The 22,991-nt window shown below is 38.1% G+C and overlaps 1 protein-coding gene across 1 annotated transcript in view; it reads left to right on the top strand.

The window, feature by feature from the left end:
- The first annotated feature begins 7,587 nt into the window (after positions 1-7,587).
- IRAG2 (inositol 1,4,5-triphosphate receptor associated 2) overlaps positions 7,588-22,991 on the top strand; it is a 121,904-nt gene continuing 106,500 nt past the window's right edge. The window contains 2 exon segments of the mRNA XM_072798619.1: positions 7,588-8,176; positions 16,716-16,826. Of these exon segments, the coding sequence (XP_072654720.1) occupies positions 7,612-8,176; positions 16,716-16,826 (676 nt within the window). The 5' untranslated portion in view covers positions 7,588-7,611.

The following is a 22,991-nucleotide window of genomic DNA, read 5'->3' as shown; positions in this document are numbered from 1 at the left end:
GGCTCCACCGCTGGCTTCCTTTATGACTAGGAGGGAAATCTCTCTGGGTGTTGCTGGTTTCGGTATCTGTGAATTGATAAGAAGATCATAAGTGTAGATGTTATAATAGTTCACTTCATGGTAAATTAAACAGAGCAAGTCAATGAGAGGAACGGGTTAATTGGTTATTTCTTTCTGGGCACTATTTTGTGCTGTAAAAGTGAATAAATGAGAGTTTCAGAAAATGCTTCATACGTGTGTTATCTCATTTAATCCTGGCAGCAAACCCGAGAGGTCATTCATAATATTGGTTTTGCCGATAAAGAAACTGAAACACAGAGTTAAGTAATTTGTCGGAGGTCACAAAACTAATTGGGCAGAGTTGGGATCTGACTTCAGTCTATTTGAATCCAGAGCTCCAACTCTCAACTACCATACTTCTCCTCCCTCTCATTTGGGGACAGAAATGACACACAAGAATAGGAGCATATATAGAAACCTAGATATTCCAAAAATAGATTTTCAGAGCACCCAAGGCTAAGTGAGGAAGAGAGAAAATAGAAGAGAAGTAGGAAATCACCAGTGCTGAAGTCTGTGAAGCATGTGATTAGGGATGAAGTGGTCTGACTAGAGAAGCCCAGGGGGCAGTAAGCAAAACTGCTAGTTTGAGAACAAAATGTTCCACTTACATGTTTCATGTTGTATGTTTGGAATCCTGATGCTGGTTTGTTTTTTTGTTTTATTTTTAAGATGTGTGTGTGTGTCCCCATACCTGGGCAGCTCAGTCGGTTAAGCTTCTGCCTTCAGCTCAGGTCATGATATCTCAGTCCTGGAATCCAGCCCCTCCTGGGGCTCCCTGCTCAGCGGAGAGCCTGCTTCTCCCTCTCCTCCTGCCCCTCTCAGCTCTGTCTCTCTGTGAAATAAAATCTTTCAAAAAGTCTGTATTGGGGATCCCTGGGTGGCTCAGCGGTTCAGCGCCTGCCTTTGGCCCAGGGAGTGATCCTGGGGTCCCGGGATCGAGTCCCACATTGGGCTCCTGGCATAGAGCCTGCTTCTCCCTCTGCCTGTCTCTCTCTCTCTCTCTCTCTCTCTCTCTCTCTCTCTATCATGAATAAATAAATGAAATCTAAAAAAAAGACGTTAAAAAAAGTCTGTATCCCCCCAATATTATTTTCTCAGATGGGAAATGGCATCACAAAAAAAAAAAAAATGCCATTCAGGTCTGAATCTGCCTGTATATCACCTCTGTAGACTTAACATTTTTTTTTCACTATTCTGTATCTTCTTACCTACCTCGAGGTTCCGTTTATCCAGTGCTGCCAAGCAATAGGCTTAATCTCCCCACCTCACAGATTAGACCAAGCCCGTATCTTCCCCAAATAGTGTATTATTTAAAGCTCCGTTTATGTCTCACTTCAAAAACACTTGTCAACTCACACTGACCTCTCCCTGTCCTGACCTCCCACGGAGTTTGATGTACTGTTCGTGTACTTCTTGGCTTAATTAGTGCACTTTGTGTAGTCGATACCCTGTGTCTCCCAAACCAGATATGGTCCCATAAGAGAGGGAATGATTAATATCATCAGTGTTTTTAGAAACCATACAGCACTTGGTCCAACAGAAACCTATTACACTTAAGTTAAAATGTGACATTTCCTCCATCCGGATTATATTCTGGATGATGTTTATTTTGTTGCTATTACCATGGTGGGGAGCACACAAAAATGGTATAGATATGGCCAAAGTAGTGGTCCTCCCTCCTCCTCCATCTTTCCTCCCCCTCTCCCTCTTAAGATCTTGGCACAGACCAATGAGGCAGGTGCAGCTGATCACTGGCTTCCCTCTTCTCTAGTGGTAATCTCTCTGCTTGCTCCTTATGGCCCCTGTGGAAGTTAACTCCACCCAATCACCTGATCCTGTGAGCCTCGGCTCTTGGGTCTGTTTTCAGAAGATGGTCCTTGGAGTGCTGGTAAACTGAAAATAAAGTGGTGAGTTTTCCCCAAACTAAGTAGCTAAACTTTGGTGGATGCTGGCCTGTAGTCATCTAAGGTCAATAAAGTCCTGTTTTAAACAGGTAAAAACCATCCACGGGGTAGCCTCAATCTTCTCCTCACTCCCAGCCCCCAACTCTATATGCTTGTGGTGATAAAGCTAGGATTCCCCAGAGATGTTGCTTTCAGCACAGGCAAATCCTAGAATTGTTTTCAAAGGGGCTTTTGGATACCTAGGGTCCTGAATTGTCATTTCCAGCCTTAGTCATTTGACATGCATGTTAGTGGAAAGTGTGGTTTTATAGACCCCAAGAGCATGGGAGCTCCTGAATTCTTGTGGATAGATTTCAGGTCTTCTCCTAGTCTCTGAGAAGAAAACAAGACTTCATATACTAAGAACTGAAACAGAAGAGCACAGTGAGTTTTCAGAAGCATGTTGTGACTATGCTATTTCAGGAATTGTTCCAGTATGAGATGTTTATAATAAGTTTGGTGTGACCCAGCCAAGGAGCTTAATATAACAGCGTTAGGTGAATGGTGGGAGGGGAGAGTCCCGTTCTATGCCAGCTTGCATTTATTAGTAATCAAACAGGTTTGCAGATGAGACTTGCTGAGCATTTACTAAATCTGGGACTTGTGGTTTGCAAATCACTTTGATTAACAGCTGCTGTCACCTATCTTAGGACAGGAAAAAGTGCTATTATTTTATTACACTAAATATTAGTCACAAAGAGGCTAAAAACAGTGAAACAGTATAATTTGGCAAATGGTTAAGTTGAAAACCATGCTCCGCCCTCGCACTAGGCTCGTTAAAGATGACTTTCCTGGGAACATCTTAGTGAACAGATGTTTCTTCTGTTTCCATGAAGAGTTTACTGGCATCTGTTAGTAAAGGTCTCTTTTGGCAAAAGGAATTTCTTGTTCATCTATATATACGCACAGGTATTTTAAAAATTTTAGTTACCTAAAGAGTTTTGCCTTAATTAAATCACCAACTGGGACTCAGGTGAAATACGTGTCTGAATTTCATAGTTAAGTATTGAATGATTATTAAAATATGCCTACCCGATTTGAGTTTGGAAGCTAAAAGTTCAAGAAATGTTAGTAGAGAGAGAAAATAGCTAAATGGCTGGTAAAGGAAAGATAATTACATTGTCAACATAGTCTTCTGAGTTAGAATTTGATTCAGAAGGCCTTCTAAAGAGCTTTTGAATCACACAAATCTTTTTTCAAGGATGCTACTTTTGTATCTCTATCTCTTCTTTGCAAAGAAATTCAATGATTTCTTAGCTATTGAAGATTATGGATATTAAAAAGTACAAATTATGCCCTTATGTTTGTCAATTCCTAAGGAATATGAAAATATTCTCTATACTGTACATGGTTAGTTTATTCTAACTCCTTTAGGAAGTCAGAACAAATGCAGATTTCTGTAAGTCTCAAAGAGTATAAATGTCTAGAGATTAATGCTGAACTCTGAAGTTAATATCACTGATGAAAATTAGATATACAACGAGTAAATTTACTTTAGGAAGAAACAAATCACACTTGTTTTAGAGATGTTGCCATGCCTCAGAGGCTTTTAATTCTTGCTTTGGATCAGGGAGATGATTGAAAAGTGTTGACTCAAGAGCTTTTACTATATATAATAAAGCAATTCAGGCAATAATAATGAGACTCAGATTCTAGGAATAAGAACAATGACACATAGAATAAAAGGAGTGAAATAATTGGTTTGGATAATCTCTAACATTATTTTACATTCAGCTAATGTGAATCCAAGTGAAAATTTCTATAGCAGATTCATGGTGCCAGTTTTCTGTTTATAACCATGGATTTAGCAAACAATATAGCATTATGCACAGTGCATGATACTTAAGAGAGACCCCTTAGTGTTTCCATCCTCACTCCCAAACTAGGATAACTCCCTATTATGTGCTCCCACAGTCCCTGGCACTTTTCTCCCCCAATGTGTAATGACATGCTTATCTCTGGGCTTTAGGGTTGCTAGATTTATCTAATAAAATTACAAGATGCTCAGTGAAATTTGAATTTCAGTTAAACAAATAATTTTTCAGTATAAGTTTTTCCTGTGCAACTTTGATGACCTACTTCTAAAAATTTTGCAGTTCCTTATCTGAAATTCAGATTTTCTTGGGCATTTTAATGTGACATTCCCAGTAGCTTATTCATATCTACACCTCCTGTAGACTACAAGTCTTGCAGAGCAGATATTTTCTGGAGCAGAGGTAACCTTCTAGGAACTTGATTAATATTGTTGAATGGCAAAAGGGATGAGTGATATTGAGTACAACTGAAGTTCAGACAATTTAAAAACAAAAGCAGCCCTTCTTGCGGCTCCTGACTGGCTGAGTCAGAAGAGCATGGGACTCTGGATGCCATGGTTGTGAGTTAGAGCTCCACATTGGGTGTAGAGATTACTAAAAATAATGAACTTGAAAAAGCACTTCTTGCCATTGGGATTTCTACAAGTGTACCATCTTTACACTGTAAATATTCAATCAACTAAAACAGATAAAGAGGATATTCCATTTAAAAGAGACTCCAAGCAACTGATCCTGTAAATATAATTAACTTTCAGTTTTTAATTTGCAGTTAGTACTTTTTCAAAGATAGTTATTGTACAAGGTAGACTCATATTTTTAAGTGGTAGGGCAGATTGCAGCTAATCTCTTCTATCAAGATCTAAAGCTAAAAAACAGGGGTTTGGACAGGACAGACAGGAGATGTTTCCAGGCCATATATGGAGGAGGTGGTCCGAATTTTGAAATCCTTATTACATCTTATTGAACTCAGATGTTCTGCTTTATAGTAGAAAAAGCAAAACAAGTTAATTTTGTGAATGTTGACTAGCTCATGAAGAGCTGGGGTCTTAAGTGCGCTCTTTATTTTTTAAAAAATATTTTATTTATTTATTTGACAGCAAGTGAGTGAATGCACAAGCAGGAGGAGCAGCAGAGGGAGAGGGAGAAGCAGGCTCTCTGCTGAGCAGGGAACCTGATATGGGGCTTGATCCCAGGACTCTGGGATCACGACCTGAGCCAAAGGCAAATGCCCAACCAACTGAGTCACTCAGGCACCCCTTAAGTGTGCTCTTTATAAGGTTTAGTTCATAAACCATGGAGTGGGGGTCACTTCAATGAGTCATGGAAGTTTAGCAAACAGACGGTAAAAGGAGAAAAATGCCTTCGGGAAACAAATAGAAATTCGTGTCTTATATACTACAAATAGAAATGAGTGTCTTCCAAGCTAGGAACATTCATCTGGATCAGTCACAAATGCCCACAAGGCAGGGCCTTTTGCTGTGGCTTGAAGAACTTCCCACCTCAGTGTTCAACAAGGGGGATAAGACAAGATCTGAGAATTTGAGGTTCCAGTTTTAGGGCTTCTATTAGTCCTGTGCCCAACCTGTGCTTCTATTCTCTGGCTCTTGAAGGGAAAAACAGTCCTTTCATATTGAGAACTTTGACAGATACATAATCAGTCTTATAAGACTCTACTTAACACGAGGAAGTCCGATGGCTCCTGCTGTGTCCTCTCCACAGTCAACCATAGATTTATTTATTTATTTTCAAAGATTTAATTTATTTATTCATGAGAGACAGAGAGAGAGAGAGAGAGAGAGGTAGGCTCCTGGTAGGGAGCCCAATGTGGGACTCGATCACGGATCCTGGGATCACTCCCTGAGCCGAAGGCAGACACTCAACCACTTAGCCACCCAGGTGTCCCTCAACCAGAGATTTAAAGCATGTGTGTTCACAAGTGAATTCTCTTCTGTCATTCCCTCTACATCACTTCCAACCTCCCAGTTGAGTGATGGGCAGCTCCCATTTGGTCAGGGGAAATTCTCCAGAAAAGCTGGTAGTTGAGGGTCAACATTCACAGGAGATGAGGGACATGTCTACAAACCTGGTAATCATGTGTATTATATATGACTGTGGATTATCAATGATACCAACAATAATGTATATCTAGAAAAAAAATCACATCTTGTTTTTTTTAATACAAGAATTAAAATTGTTTTTGAGGAAACAACATTCATACACAGTTTAAACAATCCAAGGGTAGAAGACAAAATTTAATTAGATGACAAACATACAGTACAAATATAAAGCCGACGTGAGATCAGAAAAATAGAGTCCAGTAAGCATACACTGATTCCAGAATTTCCATGGAGAAATGTGTTTTAGGCTTGGCATTGAAAGATAACCCTTGAATATATGGAAAGGAGGGTAGTGTCAAGTGACAATATAAAGTTTCAAAGATGATCATTACTCTAAATAGGATTCTGCTGGTTGGAGCTTCATTGGCTGGAGATGGTGGCTGTCATCTTGAAGTAAAATGAAGCCAGATTGTGAAGTTTTTTGAGTATCTTCTAAATACCAGTCTTTCTAGATACCCCTTCCAATTACAGTTCTTTTAAAATTTCTCTACTTTTTGTTCATTTTTTTTGTTGTTCATTTTCTATGAAGGGATTTTTAAAGAACTATGAGTGGAAATCTTTTTTTAATAAGATTTTATTTATTTATTCATGAGACACACACACACAGAGAGAGAGAGAGAGAGAGAGAGGCAGAGGGAGAAGCAGGCTCCATGCAGGGAGCCCAACATGGGATTCGATTCCGGGTCTCCAGGATCAGGCCCTGGGCTGAAGGTGGCGCTAAACCGCTGAGCCACCCGGGCTGCCCTGGAAATCTTTTTAAGATCCTAAAAATCATCACTTTCAAACTCTTGGTAACTCTCCAGCTATTTGTAACTATTCAAAGTATTGTAACTCTTTGCCTAGATTAATTTAGACTTGCCAGTTTAGGCAGAATTTTGGATTTATTTCCAAATTCCCCGATTACTATCTTATAAAAAGTGAGATCATGCTTTTTTGTTTTTCATACGGTCTACCATTAAATAAAATTATGCTGGAGTCAGACACCGCTTTGGCTCAAATCTTAGAGATGTGACCATGAGCAAGGTACTTGACCTCTTTGAGACTCAGTTTTCTCACACATAAAAAAGGGGGATACTTCTGTATCTAACAGGGTTTCTGTGAAGTTTAGGTATAATATATGTGAAGTGCCTAATAGAGGGCCTATATAATAAGCTCTTATTATATGAGAAACAAAACAGGTACTCAAATAGGAGCTATTAGCATCCCCATCATCACCATCATATGTGACACATTATTGTAAGTGAAAATATGGTTAAGAGTCCAGCCTCTGGAGCAGGACTACCTGGGATCACTTCTGGCTCCAGCACTTCTCTGGGGTGACTTTGGGTGTGTCTCTTATTCTCTCTTTGCCTAGAAATGGAGATAATAGTAATATTTACTTCATAGAGTTGCTTTGAGAATGAGATTAATTGATACATGTAAAGAATGTAGTACCCTGCCTAGCACGTGGCAAATACTTTGTATGTGTTAGCTGGTGTTATTTTCAGGAAATTTGAGTGCCAAAATTAAACGCATGGAAAGTTATTTAAACCAATTGTTTAAAGACCTCTTAATCCCTCCACAGCTAATTTAGGACTTAAGTAGCATTGCTAGATTACTGTTAGGACAATGCTAACTTTAAAAAACTTTTGCCTGCACTTTAGCCACCTCATTTCCATGATCGGAGGAAGGTGAACAATGGCTTCTGTGAGGAAGGTCACTGACAAGCGGCATAACCCAGTGGAAAGCATTTGTAGAAAAATCAGAGCCATCCAAAAGAGAGAAGAGATTTCAGATCCAGTTCGACAGATTCTCAAATACCAATCTAGCAATTTTGATAGTCCACAGATTAATACCAAGAAAGATTTTGAAGAGGTACTGAAGACCATGGGTATCACTCCTATTCCCTTGCCCAACACTTCTTTCTCAAGGACCGAGAAAGACTATGTCATCGTTACATCTCCTCAAATGATGTCTCCAAGAGCCCCAACCATTTCTCATCTCAGCTCTCCCAAGACTGCAAGGTACCCTGTTTCCCTCACAAGTTCTGAAAACCTCTCAAGGCCAAGATCACAGAACTCTCAGAATCTCACATCACAGACCAGGAAAGGGGAGTGCTTCTCTAACAAGAATTTGAATAACTATTATAGTGAAAATAACTTTAGTGCCTCAACACCTGACTTTGATTCAACCTCTGATAAAAACTCTGAATGTTACACTCCTCAGGAATCAGTGGTGAAAAACTTATCTCTAAATGAAGCTGGTAAATATTAATTTTCTAATGTTTATTCTTCTAATAGAGGAATAAGCCTATCATTTTCTAAAACCTGAGTTAAACCTAATCCACATGATTAAAACTTGGATGGAAGCATCCATCGTACCCTTTTTAAGTATGTTTCTTTCTCTCTTTTAAGAAAATTTTATTCACCTTTAAATAAAAATTATTTTTGAATTTTTAATTGATATATAATTGACCTATTTGGGTATACAATGTAGTGATTCAACAATTACATACTTTATTAAATGCTCACCATGATAAGGGCAGTTAACATCTGTCACCATGCAGAATTATTACATTATTGACCATATTCCCTATGCTGTACTTTTCATCCCCATGACTTCTTTATTTTATAACTGAAAATTTGTACCTCTTAATCCACTTCACCTATCCTGTCACCTCCGTCTCCTCTGGCAATCACCAGTTTGTTCTCTGTATTTTTTTAGTCTATTTCCTTTTTGTCTGTTTTGTTTTTTAGATTCCACACAAGTGAAAGTATATGGTGTCCTTCTCTGACTTATTTTACTTAGCATAATACGCTCTAAGTCTACCCATGTCATCCTGAATGGCAAGATTTTATTCTTTTTTATGGCTGAGTAATGTTCCATTGGGTATATATACCACTTCTCTTTTATCCATTTATCAGTAGGCATTTAGATCACTTCCATGTCTTGGCTGTTGTAAAAATAATGCTGCATAAACATGGGAGTGCATATATCTTTTCAAATTAATGTTTTTGTTTTCTTTGGTTAAGTACCCAGAAGTGAAATTACTAGTATTTTCATTTTTAATTTTTTGAGGAAACTCCATACTGTTTTTCATAGTGGCTGCACCAGTTTACAATTCCACCAGTAGTTCATAAGGTCTCCCTTTTCTCCATATCCTTACCAACAGTTGTTATTCTTGAATTTTTGATACTAGTCATTCTGACTGGTATGAGGTGATATCTCATTGTGATTTTGATTTGTGTATCCCTGACGATTAGTGATGTCAAACATCTTTTCATGTGTGGCCAACAGTGGCCACCTGTATGTCATCTTTGGGAAAAAGGCTATTCATTTCCTCTCCCAATTTTTTTTTCTCTCTCAATTTTTTAATTGGGTTGTTTTTTGGCGTTGTTTCTTATTTATGTATTTTGGATATTAACTACTTATTGGATATATCATTTGCAAATATCTTCTTCCACTTAGTACATTGCCTTTTCATTTTTTAAAGATTTATTTATTTATTTATTCATGACAGACAGAGAGAGAGAGAGGCAGAGGGAGAAGCAGGCTCCATGCAGGGAGCCTGATGTGGGACTTGATCCCCAGTCTCTAGGATCACACCTCTGGCTGGAGGTGGCACTAAACCACTAGGCCACTGGGGCTGCCCTGCCTTTTCATTTTATTGATAGTTTTCTAAGTTGTGCAAAACCTTTTTGGTTTGATATGGTCCCAATGCTTTATTTTTCCTTTTGTTTCCATATCCTAAGGGGAAAGATTCAGAAAAATATTGTTAAGGTCAATGTCCAAGAGTTTACTGTCAGTGTTTTCTTTTAGGAGTTTTATAGCTTCAGCCTTTACATTCTGATATTTATTCCATTTTAAGTTTACTATTGTGTATGATATAAGGAAGTGGTTTAGTTCCACTCTTTTCCATATAGTTGTCCAGTTTCCCCAGTATTACTTATTGAAGAGACTATCTTTTCCCTATTATGCATTCTTATCTCCCTGATCATAGATTAATTGACAATGTTAAGTATGGGTTTATTTCTGGGCTTTCTATTCTGTTCTATTGATCCATGAGTCTCTTTTTATGCCAACACCATACTGTTTTGATTACTTTAGCTTTGTAGTATAGTTTGAAATCTGGGATTGTGATACCTCCACCTTTGTTTTTCTTTTTTGAGATTGCATTGGCTATTTGGGGCCTTTTGTGGTTCCATACAAATTGTAGTGTTTGTTCTAGTTCTTTGAAAAATATATATGTATTTTTATATTTTAGGTAGTTAACATACACAGCAATATTGGGTTGTAGAGTAGAATTCAGTGATTTATTACTTATATACAACACCCAATGCTCATCATAACAGGTGTCCTCCTTAATATCCGTCACCCAGCTAGCCTATACCCTACTCAGCTCCCTCCATCAACCTTCAGTTAAGAGCCTCTTATGGCTTGTTTTCCTATCTCCTTTTTTCCTGTTCCCCCTTCCCATATCTTCATCTGTTTTCTCTCTTTAATGTCACATCTGAGTGAGATCTATGGCATTTGTCTTTCTCTGACTGCCTTATTTTACTTGGCATAATACACTCTAGCTCCATCCATGTCATTGCAAATGGCAAGATTTCATTCTTTTTGATGGTTGAGTATATTCCATTGTATGCATATACCACATCTTCTTCATCCATTCATTAGTTGATGGAAATTTGGGCACTCTCTATAGTTTGGCTATAAACACCAGGTGCATGTATCCCTTACGAATCTGTATTTTTGTATCCTTTGGGTAAATACCTAGCAGTGCAATTGCTGGGTTGCAGGGTAGTTCTATTTTTAACATTTTGAGGAACCTCCATACCATTCTCCAGAGTGGCTGCACCAATTTGCATTCCCATCAACAGAGCAAGAGGGTTCTATTTTCTCTGTATCCTTGCCAACACCTGTTGTTTCTTGTGTTGTTAATTTTAGCTATCCTGACAAGTAGTATTTTGGTAGAGATTACACTAAATTTGTAGATTGCATTGGGTAGTATGGATATTTTTACAATATTAACTCATAATCCATGAGGATGGTATATCTTCCCATTTATTGGTGGTATTTTTAATTTCTTTCGTCAAGTCTTATAGTTTTCAGACTACAGGTATGTCACCTCTTTGGTTAAATTTATTCCTAGTGATTTTATTTTTCCTGATACAATTGTAAATTGGATTGTTAATATCTCTTTCTGCTATTTTGCTATTGGTGTATAGAAATGCAACAGAGGGGTGCCTAGTTAACATCTCAGTTGGTTAACATCTATCTACCTTCAGCTCAGGTCAATCACGATCCTGAGATCAAGCCCCACATTGGGCTCCCTGCTTGGTGGGGAGCCTGCTTCTCCCTCTCTCTCTGCCTGCACTCCCCCTGTATGTGCTTTCTCTCTTTGTCAAATAAATAAAATAGAATCCTACAAAAAAAAAAAAAAAGAAATGCAACAGATTTCTGTATGTTGATTTTTGTATCCTGAGACTTTACTGAATTCATTTATACGTCTAAGAGTTTTTGCTGTAGTCTTTAGGATTTTCTATATATAGTATGATGTCATCTGGAAATAGTGACAGTTTTACTTCTTTACCAATCTGGATGACTTTAATTTCTTTTTTTATCTGATGGCTGTGGCTAGGACTTCCTGTACTATGTTGAATAAAAGTGGTAAGAGTGAATATCATTGTCCTGTTCCTCATCTTAGAGGAAAAGCTCTCAGTTGTTCATCGTTGACTATGATAGTTGTAGGTTTTTCATATAAGGTCTTTATTTTGCAATATGTTCCCTCTAAGCCTACTTTGTTGAGTTTTTTATTATCATGAATGGATGTTGTACTTTGTCACATGCTTTTCCTGCATCTATTGAGTTAATCATATGGTTTTTATCTTTCTTTTTGTTAATGTGTCACATAGATTGATTGATGCATATAGAATAATCCTTGCATCCATGAAATAAATCCCACTTGGATTGTGGTGAATGATCCTTTTAATGTACTATTAAGTTCAATTTGCTAATATTTTGTTGAGGATTTTTGTATCTATGTTCATCAGAAATATTTGTCTGATTTTAGTGTTAGGGTAATGCAGGGCTTGTAGAATGAACTGGAAGCTTTCCCTTCTCCTCTAATCTTTGGAATAGTTTAATAATAGATATTAGCTCTTCTTTAAATGTTTGGTAGAATTCAACTGTGAAGCCATCTGCTCCTAGACTTTTGTTTGTTGGGAGTTTTTGATTACTGGTTCAATTTCATTACTAGTAAGTGGTCTGTTCAGATTTTTCTTTCTTCCTGATTCAGTTTTGGGAGATTGTATGTTTCTATGAATTGATCTATTTTTTTCTAGGTTGTCCAATTTGTTGGTATACAACACTTTGTAGTAGTTTCTTATAATCCTTTGTATTTCTGTGATGTTGGTTTTAACTTCTGTTTCATTTCTCTTTTTTTTAAGATTTATTTATTCACGAGAGATACACAAAGAGAGGCAGAGACATAGGCAGAGGGAGAAGCAGGCTCCCTGAGGGGAGCCGGAAGTGGGACTGCATCCCAGGACTTCAGCATCATGCCCTGAGCCAAAGGCAGATGCTCAACTACTGAGCCACCCAGGTGTCCCTTCTGTTTCATTTCTGATCTTATCTAGTCCTCTCTCTCTCTCTCTTTTTTTTTTATAAGTCTGACTAAAAGTTTGTCGATTTTGTTTATATTCTCAAAGAATCCAGCTCTTAGCTTCATTGATCTTTTCTATTGTGGGTTTTTTTGTTTGTTTGTTTCCATTTCATTTATTTTCCTTCTTCTATTTCCTTTCTTCTACTAACTTTGGACTTTGCCTTTTCTTTTTCTAATTCCTTTAGATGTATAGTTAGATTGTTTGATAGTTTTGATTCTTGAAGTAGGCCTGTATTGCTAAACACTTCCATCTGAGAACTGTTTTTACTAAGTCCCAAAGATTCTGAACCAACAAACATTTTATGTTTCTGATTTCATTTGTCTCCAGATACTCCCTGATTTCCTCTTTGACTTCCTCATTGACCCATAGTTGTGTAGTAGCATGTTGTTTAGCCTCCAGGTGTTTGTGTTTTTTCTGTTTTTTTTTTTCCTTGTAGTTTTCTAGTTTCATAGCACTGTGGTTGAAAAAGATGCTTGATATTATATACAGTCTTCTTAAAATTTACTGGTATTTATTTTGTGGCCTACTGAGATCTATTTTGGAAAATATTCCATGTGCGCTTTAATGTATATTTTCTTTTTTGTCTAAGTATTGCTACCCCAGGCTTTTTTTCCCATTTGCATGAAATATCTTTTTCCATTTCCATCCTTTCATTTTCAGTCTTTATGATTTTAGATGTGAAGTGGGTCTCTTGTAAACAGCATATAGATGAGTCTTGTTTTTTTTATCCAGTCACCCTGTGTCTTTTGATTGGAGCATTTAATACATTTACATTTAAAGTAACTATTGATAGGTATGTACTTATTGCCATTGTGTTAATCATTTTCTGTTTTTGTAGTTATTCTCTTTCCTTTCTCCTACTCTTACTCTCATGTTAAATGTTTGTAAGTCCTATTCTCTAGTGTTGGACTTCTTTTTATTTTTTCTGTATCTACTACAGGTTTTTTGGTTTGTGGTTACTGTGAAGTTCATATATAACATCTATGTATATAGTCATCTGTTAAGTTGATGGTCACTGAAGTTCAAAACACATTCTGAAAGAACTAGAGTTTTACTCCCCACTTCTACATTTTATGTATATGATGTCATATTTTATATCTTATTATTTTGTGTATCCCTTCACTAATTTTTATAGGTATAATTGATTTTTACCACTTTGTCTTTTAACCTTTATACTAGCCTTATAAGTGATTGATCTAGTATTTTTACTGTATGTTTGCTTTTACCAGTGAAAATTTTTCCTTTTATAATTTTCTTATATCTAGTTATGACCTTTTCTTTTTTCACTTAAAGAAATCCCTTTAACATTTCTTGTAGGGCTGGCTTATAGTGATGAACTCCTTTAACTTTTGTTTGTCTGGAAATTTTTTCAATTCTAAATGATGACCTTGCCATGTAGAGTATACTTGGATGTATGTGAATATTATTATGCTTGATGTTTTCCAAGAACTTACTTAACCTGTCCTCATTTTTTAAAGTTCTTTTCTTTCTTTTTTTTTTCTGTTCAATTTAGTTTCTTTTCACTATCTTGTCTTCCAGATCACTTAGTCTATTCTCCTACATCATCAAATCTGCTATTGATTCCCTCAAATGTATTTTTTCATATCAGTTATTGTATTCAGTTCTGGACGGTCCTTTTTTTAATATTTTCTATCTCTTTGTTGAGGTTATCTCTGAATCTATCAAGGCTGGTGAACATCTAATGACTGTTTCTTTGAACTCTTTATCAGGTAGATTGCTTAATTCCATTTTGTTTAGCTCTTTTTTTTCTGGGGTTTTGTCTTTTTCATGCAGTTCATATTCCTCTGTCCCTTCATTTTGTCTGACTCTATTCCTTACTATATATTAGGTAGGTCAGCTATCTTCTTGTCTTGAAAGTAGTGGTCTTATATAGAACATGTCCTGTGGGCCTGGTAGCAATCCCTTCCCAGTCAGCAAAACCAAGTGCTCCAGATATGTCCCTTGTGTGAACTATGTGTGCACTCCCCTTGTGACTGGGTCATGACTGCTACTGGTCCTCTGGGGCAGGGCCAGCCCTTAGTCCAGCTGTCTACAAAGATTGACTACAGGGCTTGCCCCCAGCACAGCTGAATGGAAGGCCTGGCTTCTGCCACTGCTGGTGGGCAGAGTTAGCTCTCAGGCTGGCTGTCTATAATGTCTAACCTTGACTGCTGCAGGTACCCTGAGGGGCATTGTTTGCATGTGGTGCAGCTGAGTGAGAGGCCTAGCTTCAGTATCTGTAGGGAAACTGGTAGATGTGGTTAAATCCCTGGTGCAGCTAAATGGGAGGCTATTGAGATTGTTGTGGTGGATTGGGCTAGCTCCTGGAAAGGCTGAATGGTTGGCCTGACTATAACTACTGTCAGTAAGCTGGTAGATGCAGCCAGCTCCACCACTCCCTGGGAGCAGAAGTAGTTCTGGAGAGGCCCTAGTCCTGGACAGGGCAGAAGTAGTTGCTCTGGAGAGACACAGGTTCCAAATGAGACTGCCCACCCTCTGCACCCCACACTCCAGAGTGGTGGGTCAGGAGCCGACTAGAGAGGCACCTACTGGGGCAGTTCTGCAGGAGAATACCTACATGTGCCAAGTGGTGCTATCGAGGTAGATGTAGAGTGTCAGAATCCATATCTGCAAGTGTCAGATGAGGTAAGCTGAAGGAGTGTACCTCATTCCAGAGAAAGCTCCTGTAGATCCCTGCCCCACTGACACATGTCCTAAAATTAGTAGTCTCTTTCATGTATATCCCAAGAACTTTTCAAACTGCTGAGTCTTGGGCCAACTGATGCAGTGCACTGGCCCTTCAAGAGCAGAGATTCCATTTCTTGTAGTCCTCTATGTCACAGTTAAGCCCTGCTGAATTTCAAAGCCAGATGTGATAGGGGCTTGTTTTCACCACACAGGTCCTCAGGGCCCAGGGTGCCTGATTTGGAGCTTGATCTCCTGGCTTCTCAGGGAGAACCTCCACATCTGTGATATAGTTCCTCATTGTGGGTTGCTACCACACTGAGGCTTTGGTTGTCTACTGTGTCTCTCCTCTCTTACCCTTCTCAGTGGGACTTCTCTTTATCCTTTTAGCTGTGGAAGATCTCTGCCAGTATCAGGTTATTAACAATAACATAAATACTGGATTAATGCATATTTTCTATATTATAGGTAACATATACTATATTTTTCCAATAAAATAATCCAGAGAAAAGAAAATGTTATTAAGGATATCATAAGGAAGAGAAAATACATTTATAGTGATGTACCATGTCTGTTTTTTAAAAACTATGTATAAATAGACCCATGCAGTTCAAACCCACATTGTTCAAGGGTCAGCTGTAATTGTTGCCTTGGTGTGTCTGTGGGAGGAAGTGAGCTCAGGATCCTGCTCTGCCACCTTTCAGCAAGACTCACCCTTTTTTTCTCTTAAAATAAAATCTTACATGTGAAATGTAAGTATTCTCTATATGTTTTTAATTAAAAACATGATAGAAATTCCAGACTGTATTTATAATCATTATCATTGGTATTTGTTTACTCACCTGGAAACAAATTTTCTCTAGAGCAAAAACTACAATTTTAACTGTGTGTGTGTGTGTGTGTGTGTGTGTGTGTAGAAGTAAAACGTAGGACAGTGTAGGCTCCATTGTAATGCCAATAGATAGGCCAGAGGAGAATATTGATTTCACAGGCCAATTTCAATTCAAATTTTGTGAACTCTGTTTAGAGGATTACTCATAGAGTCCTATACATGATGGGCACTGAAAAGCAAAACAATGTAAGATGATATTTCTTCTGTATAGCTAATTATTCTGTTTCCTCTACTTTTTAAAAAATATTTTTGTTGTGTTGTACTAGTTTATTTTTTTATTTTTTACTAGTTACTTTTTCATAGAATGCTTTTAATTTAATAAGGCAAAAACTCCTTTCCTTCTCTTTCATCTCTCTTTTATTCTACTTTAACAAAACATAAATTAAAAGGAAAAATGAATAATAGACTTTCAAGACAAAATTTTTGTTTGGTCTTTTCATGTCAAGTAATAGGTATTATGGGCTGCTATTGAAATATGTCTCTTTTGTTAAAATTAAAACAAAATAAATTAGCAATTGTAGCACAGAAAGCACCTAGATTTACAAAATTTCTTCTAATAGGATGGAAACTAGGAAACTATAATGTCAAAGAAGATGTAACCTACAGCACTAGCAGGACCTGTGAGGAGTTACTCACAAGTATTTTTCATGCATGTGACACAGAATGTAGAGGTAAGTTGAAAATTATCTGCTGAAACGTTCTCATCAAGTCATGTGTACTTTCTATTGTGAGCAAAAGGGAAGTAGTTTATGCGTGGTGCTCTATGTGGTTGTGTTTACATACCTGATGGATGCAACCTAATTTGGGAGTAAGAATGGCTGTTTAGGCATTAGTTATTTTTTTATAATTTCTTTATACCTGTTTTGCCTATTTTACCAATGTTTTGAATAATTTTTTTGAGCTTATCAACTGATTTTCCAGCTTCAATCATTGGAACTACTCACATATCATCAGTGATTCCTCACAAGAAATATACATCTCAAATTTATAAAACCACTTAAAAAATTAGCTCAAAATTGTTAATTTTAGGGCGCCTGGGTGTCTCAGTGGTTGAGCATCTGCCTTAGGCCCAGGTTGTGATCTCAGGGTCCTGGGATTGAGTTCTCCCTCTGCCTATGTCTCTGCCTCTCTCTGTGTCTCTCATGAATACATGAATAAAATTATTTAAAAATTTGTTAATTTTAGAGTATGTAATAGTTACTATTCTTACAAGATTTAAAGTCACTCCCAAACATAGCCAATGAGAGAACTGACAACCTGCATATCCCAGGCAGGCAGAAAGCCAAGCCACATTCTTAAGTGATGCAAGCAGGCCGAGTCCCAGAACCCAGGGGAGGGACCCACAAGACCAGCCAAGAGGGTCCTTGGCTTCGTGCAGAACAGGAATCAAGTATGAGCCAGAGAAAGTGAAAATAGAGTTTTTTGAATAGAGTAAGTGATAGACAGATAATAGCAGAGTATCTGGGACGCTCAGAAAGGGGGGAAAAATGAGTCTCATCATTGCTAGAGGTTTATATTAGGAGAGTCTAGGGTACTTGTTCCTCCAGGAATCTAGGGTAGGTAGGATCCAGTCAAGGCAAATGGCAGGTGAACAATAGGTGTTATTCCATAAATTACTGAAAATAAGGTTATTGGGGCCAGCATCAGCTGAGGTTTGTTTGAAACTAATGTTCTGGAACATGTTTAGGATCTGGCTCTTCTTAAGTGTTATCTGGTGTTTGGGGTCTTGGCCAAAACTCAGTGATTAACTTTCTTGCGTCCACCTGTTGCAGAGTCATTAGGCCACCAATCCAGAAAGAATTCTGGAGATGTTTTATGGTACAACTTAGCTTATTTAAGTCACATGAGGACAGGCCCCGTGGGCAGAAAGAGCTGTATGAAGCTGGTGATTGGTTATGCTTAGTGCTCAAAGGGGAAGAAATATGCAAAGGGTATTAACTCATAAATGTTTTCAAAAAATTTCTGTTCATAAAACTACTTTTTTTTCCCATAAAACTACTTTTGCAAGATTTCTCTCATGCTTATCATTCAGCTTGATATTAACTATTGGTGAGAAGTGAAGGCAGTCATGAGACCCTTTAAGAATGTAGCAACCACCATGTATTTGATCCTTATCAAAACTATGCAGGCTATAGTCAGCCTTCTGGGCTAAAGGCAAACATTTTTCTGCTTCTATCCTTCATCATCCCTTGAAATGGAAACATAGCTTCTTTGGCTTGTTCAGAGGCAGAATATGGAACATGAGTGAATAGGGTGTAGCAGAAAAATAGCAGAGATGGAGCCTTTCTAAAATGAAGTTGCTTCAAGCTTTCCTACTTCATTGGGACATAAAAGGAGACAAACAAGAAAGAAATAGTTACTTCTAAGAGATAAGGGATCAATAACCAATGGGTCTGGATTTGGGAAAGAAGGAACACTGAATTTTTATTTCCATCTTTTGATTGTACTGAGGAAACAATCTATGTACAAAAACTCTCGAGGATCCTCCCTGGATTTAGGAAAATCTTTAACTAAGACCCTTAGTTCAGACTTTGACCAAGGAGTGAAAGATGCCTGATGAGGATCTCTGGTAGCTCTGAATGGTCTTATTTTATTTTATTTTTTTTTAAAGATTTTATTTATCCATTCATAGAGACACAGAGAGAGAGGCAGAGACACAGGCAGAGGGAGAAGCAGGCTCCATGCAGGGAGCCCGACGTGGGACTTGATCCAGGGTCTCCAGGATCACACCCGGGGCTGCAGGGGGTGGTAAACCACTGCGCCACCAGGGCTGCCCTGAATGGTCTTATTTTAAAATATAACTGTTTAATAGTCTCTTTAGAGTGGAAAGAAAATTCAGACAGAGGATAACTAGGATGAATGCTCAAAGGAAAGAGGTGAGCAGTAGGAGTTACATCAGTCTTATAGTCTTATTGTAGGTACATTGTCTCTTTTTCATTAGCTTTTTTGTAATGAATCTTTCAGTGGAATTCCTTTGGAATTTCAAAACCTTTTGGAGGCTTCTGCATGCCAGTTGAAACAGGTACCCCATTCTGTTTCATTTCAGAGCCTTTGCTTTCAAGTGCACTTCTTAAATGATCTTACCTAATTGGAACGTTCCCCATATGGCCATTGTATTTCCAGGTTGTAATACCCTTGAGGGCTGGGAGCAGTTTGGTAGGACCCTAGCTGAAAAGGGAGTTAACCCACATTTCTGTTCAGCCATATCTACCTGCAGAGGAAGTGCAACTTACATTTCGGTCTGGCCTTATTTTGACCTGGCCTTAACCTGACAGTTACCAAGCCAAGTTCCACAGGACACAAAACAAGCTTAGTGAGATTTTGTTGTTTTTTCTAGATATCTGAAATTTCTGGAACTATAGTTCATAGACACAAAATAAGCAGGTGTGCAGAAAGGTAATGTGTGTGACTCTTTAGAATTTGTCTTGTTAGCTAACTGCTAGGATATTGAAAAAACAAAAAAACAAAAAAACAAAAACAAAAAAACAAAGAATCCACTTACCTAAGACTGTGGGTTTCTCAGCCAGACTAATACCTAAAAGGGATGCGCTACAGGGTTAGGGTCTGTGTGTGTTTTATAGCGTACCTTGTTGCATGGAAATTTCCTTGCGGTTGGTGGGTGACCTAATGTCAATCTAACCCATTCTGTGACCAACTTATCCTGTCAGGGGGTTCTTCTTGAGGTGGCTAGTACTCTAACAGCCTTTAAATGCTCAGCCTATGCCTACCATTTTTTGCAGCTTTTTGGCCTCTGAGATCCTTGCTCCTTTACACAAAATAAGGCAAATAAACACATGCAATTTCATATATCAGAAGTAACCAAGAGATGTTACTGTGTCCTGGCCACAAGAAGGCCCTATGTGTACCACCAACAGTTCCTGTGGAAACTTGAAGTTTTCCACTATGGGAATTGTGGTCTGAGAGGCCAGGGGCTTGGCTCCAGGCAGGCCCTCCTGCCGGCTCAATGAAACTCTGGGCAGAACCACCAGCTCCACGGGGCTCTGGGCACATCTGCTAGGTCAACTGTACTTGGGGCATTATTGTCTGCCAGCACAAGCTGACCTCCCATAGAAAGGAAAGCTAATTAGATAGAAAGCTCAAACACAACAGATAAGAGGTCAGAATTGAGAGGAATTTGCCCACAGCTCTCGGAAATGACAAGAAAAACAGTGAACTCACAGGGTTCACGGGTACCATGGTTGTGTTTCATCATCCCCAAATGCTGCTGGAAGTTCACTTTGGATCCTTTACTGCCACCAAATCTATTAAAAAACAAAATTCAACCGAGTAAATTTGAAGGTCTAATTGGCTTTTTAAAATGATTTGTGAATCGGGCAGCATCTCATCTAGCAGGTAGGAAGGAATTCAGAGATGTATAAAATAGAAAGTTTTTATAAGGAGAGTGGGAAAGGATTGTTCTAGGCAAGATGGCTTTCGCTTAGGGGGAATAGTGGGGAGGATTTGGAAGGGAATGGGGTGGAGGATGGTGATGTCTTACCATGCAGACTATACCTCTTCTTCCTTTAGGGCATAGAGAGGGCCCATGAAGCAGATTCACTGGTACCCACCAGAAAACTCCCCACTGCCCAGTTGAGACTACATTTCTGGGGAGATTGAAACCGCAGTTAGATAAGGTATTGAACTCTGGTTTGGGACTTGGCCTACGTGACACCAATTTGGGCCTGTGGTTTTCTTTTTAATAAGGCCTATTATTCAGACTTTCATTCACTAGTTTTAGCATCTATGATATAGTGCTTTATAATAAAATATTTGTTTTTTTGTCCCATTTCTGTCTCTGAGCTCCTATTCTTTATAAGGTGGTGCAAATGGTGATATTCTATCATCCCTTCCTAATTTATCAGCTGGAATAATTGATAAAAGGAAACTCTACCTTGCTTCATCAGCTATCTGGTTGTCTAGGTCTTCTTAGAGGAAAAGCAGGATAAAAGCTTCTCCTGATCACTCAAGAGTAGGGTGTGGATATTGTGCCTCCTTACCCCCATGTATTTCCTATAAATAAGGACATTTGCTTGCCTGACTACGGAGCAATGATCAAAATCGGGATATTTAACATTACTGCAATACTATGATTTTTTTTCAAAGGTCTATGTTCAAATATTCTCATTTGTCCCAATCATACCTTACAGCTTTTTTTGTTTTGTTTTGTTTTGTTTCCCAATCCAGGACCCATACCTTCTATTTAGTAGTCACAGCTCTTCAGTTTCCTTCCATCTGGAAAGTTGCTCACTTGTCTTTTGTGACCTTGAAATTTTTGAAGAATATAGGCCAGTTACTTTGTAGAATGTCTGATATTTTCCTTGATTTTTCAAATTCTACATTTTCACAGACACATTACAGAAATGATGTACTTTTCTTAGTACAATATATCAGGATTTTAAAACTTGATCACTTGATTAGTGTCTGCCAAATTACTCCATTGCAAAGTTACTATTGTTCCTTTGTAATTAATAAATAACTTAGGGGAAGACACTTTGAGTCTATATAAATAATCCATTTCTCATCAGACTTTCATTCACTAGTTTTAGCATCTATGATATTGTGCTTTATAATAACATATTTGGTTTTTGTCCCATTTCTGTCTCTGAGCTCCTACAACCTTAGGAATTTCCTAAATGATGAGAGCAATAAACGTGCCTTGTTATGTTAATGAGGTGACTTTTGGGCCCCACCTAAGGGGGGCGGGGAGCTGGTTGCTAGAGGAGACAACCATAGGGTTAGAAGTTTGGAACTTCAAGCCATTCTTTCCTGACCTGATGATGAGAGAGAGCCTGTATATTGAATTTAGTCATCAATGGCCAATGATTTAATCAGTCTTCATTAAAACTTTAATAAAACCTCCATAAAAACCCAGAAGGAGAGGGTTTGGAGAGCATCCAAGTTGGTGAACATGTAAGATTTGGAGAGAGTGGTATACCAAGGAGAGGCTGGAAGCTCTGTGCCTTTTCCCCATATCTTGAATTGTACATCTATTCCATCTGGGAGTTTCTGAGTTATATCCTGTTATAATTGAGGATCTAGTAAGCACAATGTTTCTCTGAGTTTCGTGAGCCATTCTAGCAAACTCAAGGAAGGGGTCATGGGAACATCCAATCAATTAGCAGGTCAGTCAGAGTATCCTAGACTTGGGATTGGCACCTGAAGGTTGTAGGGCTGGGTCCTATGTGATCTGACACTATCACTAGACAGCGTTGGAACTGAGTTGAATTGTAACACACCCAGCTGGTGTTTAAGAATTGCTTGGATGTGTCTGGGGGAAAAAAATCTACACATTAGAATTTGTGATTAGAAACATAGCATCCGTTGATGCTAAATCAATTACTATAATTGTTACCAAATAGAAGTATTTTTTATCGCCATTTATTCTTTCTATATTTCTTGTCAATCTACTTGAGCATTTCATTACGTCCTGGTAACAGATGTCCCAGGTACTAATACTTTTAACCTGTCCTCATTATTTTTAAGAGCTTCCTTATTTTCCCTGGTATTGTAAAAGTCTCTAGGCTTGTCTTGTACATTTCCTGCTCCAACCTTGGAATCATCTATTTCTTTAAGTATCCATGGCTCTTTTTCATGGGAAATAATAGAGACCACAATCTGGAGGCAAGGGATTGCTGTTATTTTATGGGCCTTTTCAATAGTCAGATTTTGGAAGTACTTAAATTGTTTGAAGATAAAATACATTATGAGTTCAGCAAATTTCTTCCAATGCAAATTTAGTACTATAGGGGTTTTACTTATCTCTTCTGTATCTGTATTTCCTCTCTTATCCATAGAAAATCCTGGTCCTCAATGACACCAATATAAATGTTCATTTG

Source organism: Canis lupus, chromosome 25 (genome assembly GCF_048164855.1).
Source record: "Canis lupus baileyi chromosome 25, mCanLup2.hap1, whole genome shotgun sequence".
Lineage (NCBI taxonomy): Eukaryota > Metazoa > Chordata > Mammalia > Carnivora > Canidae > Canis > Canis lupus.
This window is presented reverse-complemented; position numbering and strand designations above follow the sequence as displayed.